Source organism: Apodemus sylvaticus, chromosome 22 (genome assembly GCF_947179515.1).
Source record: "Apodemus sylvaticus chromosome 22, mApoSyl1.1, whole genome shotgun sequence".
Classification (NCBI taxonomy): domain Eukaryota; kingdom Metazoa; phylum Chordata; class Mammalia; order Rodentia; family Muridae; genus Apodemus; species Apodemus sylvaticus.
Genome location: NC_067493.1, coordinates 19,449,838 through 19,451,225, shown reverse-complemented (window position 1 = coordinate 19,451,225; position 1,388 = coordinate 19,449,838). Strand labels below are relative to the sequence as shown.

Genomic DNA, 1,388 nt, shown 5'->3' with positions numbered 1-1,388 from the left:
TAAATCTAACTGAACAGCCTAAAGAATTCTAGTAACAATGGGGTTGCAGCCCTGCCACCCCCTGATCTGCCACCCCGATCGACCACCCCCTGATCAGTACCTTTCGACTCTCTCCTGTGCTAAAGTCGGGCCTGGGTTTGGATGGAGGACCCACCAAGAGAGGCAGGGCTTTCTAAACGCCAAGCCAATATTGAACCTACAGCCCAGGTTCTCAACTTTCCTTCATGGAAGCTAAAGATGCTTCTGGGGGGCAGGGAAAGGTTCAGGCAGGACAGTCACGTAGGAGGAGGCCTGCAGCGTGGGTCTGGCTCAATACAGCTCCCTCTGGGAAGAAAATGAGGTGAGCCCTGAGCCTTGATGGAGGGGCAGAAGGGAGGAGTTTATTTCTCTGCAACAGGAGGAGAGGGCAGAGGCAAGCTGCTGCGTCAGGGCAGGGCCATGTCTTCCAGCTTCTGGTCCAGGGTCTTGAGGTCATCGAGGAAGCGGGTTGGAGTGAGGATATGAGAAGAACCTGGGCAGGAGGGAAGGTCAGAGCGGAGTAGAGGTCGCTCCCTTCGGGGAGTCTGTACGGACGAGTGAGTGTCCTGCCCTTCTGCAAATCGGGGCCCTGTCTTCTCAACGATTTAGGGGTTCAGAATCTTAGGAGCATGGGTGTCCGGCCCCAGGTGATTATTCCACTGGAGACTCAGCCCCCAGACTCCGGGCCCCAAGCACAAAACGTTCATGATCTAATCCTAGGCCTTCAGGGATTCTTTGAGTGCTGCCCCAGCCCTTCACGTACCAGAGCTCAGTCCCAGATCCCAAGGACCTCAGAGTCCAACCCTAGATCTCAACAGACTGCAGAGTCCAGCACAGAACCACCCAGACAAGGAGCCCAGAGTCCAGGTCCAGGCCTTCAGGGACTCAGAATCTAGCCCCAGGCTCTAAAGAAGCCCAAGTCCCCACAGCTTAGGCATTTGGGGACACCAAATCTAACTGCAGACTCTAAGGGACTCCAAGTCCAGCCCTGGATCCTAAGACCCCCCCACAGTCACACTCCCAGGGACCCCAGTTCTGGCTACTCACCTATGAGCACCTCCCACTTGCCTTCAGTGGCCCTGGTCACCTCATAGGCAGCCCTCATTTCAGACATGGCGACACCACCCACAATGTACACGATGAGCCTGGGCCCCGCCCGAGCCTCTACACCAGCTTTGTTTTTGTGCCAGTGGCCGAAGCGAGCACTGCAGAGGTGATGGGGAGAGGTCAGTCTAGGCTGGCAGCTCCCAACCTCCAACCCAGGCCTCTCCAGGGTCCTCACCTGACAGCCGCCTGGGAGCTGGCCACAGGGGCGGGGTCAGACACAAAGGGCCACAGTTTTCTGTCTAGCCGGTCCTCCACCACATCCT

The 1,388-nt window shown here is 57.2% G+C and overlaps 1 protein-coding gene across 2 annotated transcripts in view; it reads right to left on the bottom strand.

Annotated features, from left to right (window-relative positions):
* Positions 1–358: 358 nt before the first annotated feature.
* Positions 359–1,388, bottom strand: part of Stxbp2 (syntaxin binding protein 2) — an 11,595-nt gene continuing 10,565 nt past the window's right edge. For both annotated transcript variants that reach the window (XM_052167714.1, XM_052167715.1), the window contains exons 17-19: positions 1,301–1,386; positions 1,066–1,223; positions 359–511 (exon numbers count right to left, since the gene is read on the bottom strand). In XM_052167714.1, coding sequence (XP_052023674.1) covers positions 426–511; positions 1,066–1,223; positions 1,301–1,386 — 330 coding nt within the window. In that variant the 3' untranslated portion in view covers positions 359–425. The remainder of the gene's footprint in view (positions 512–1,065; positions 1,224–1,300; positions 1,387–1,388) is intronic.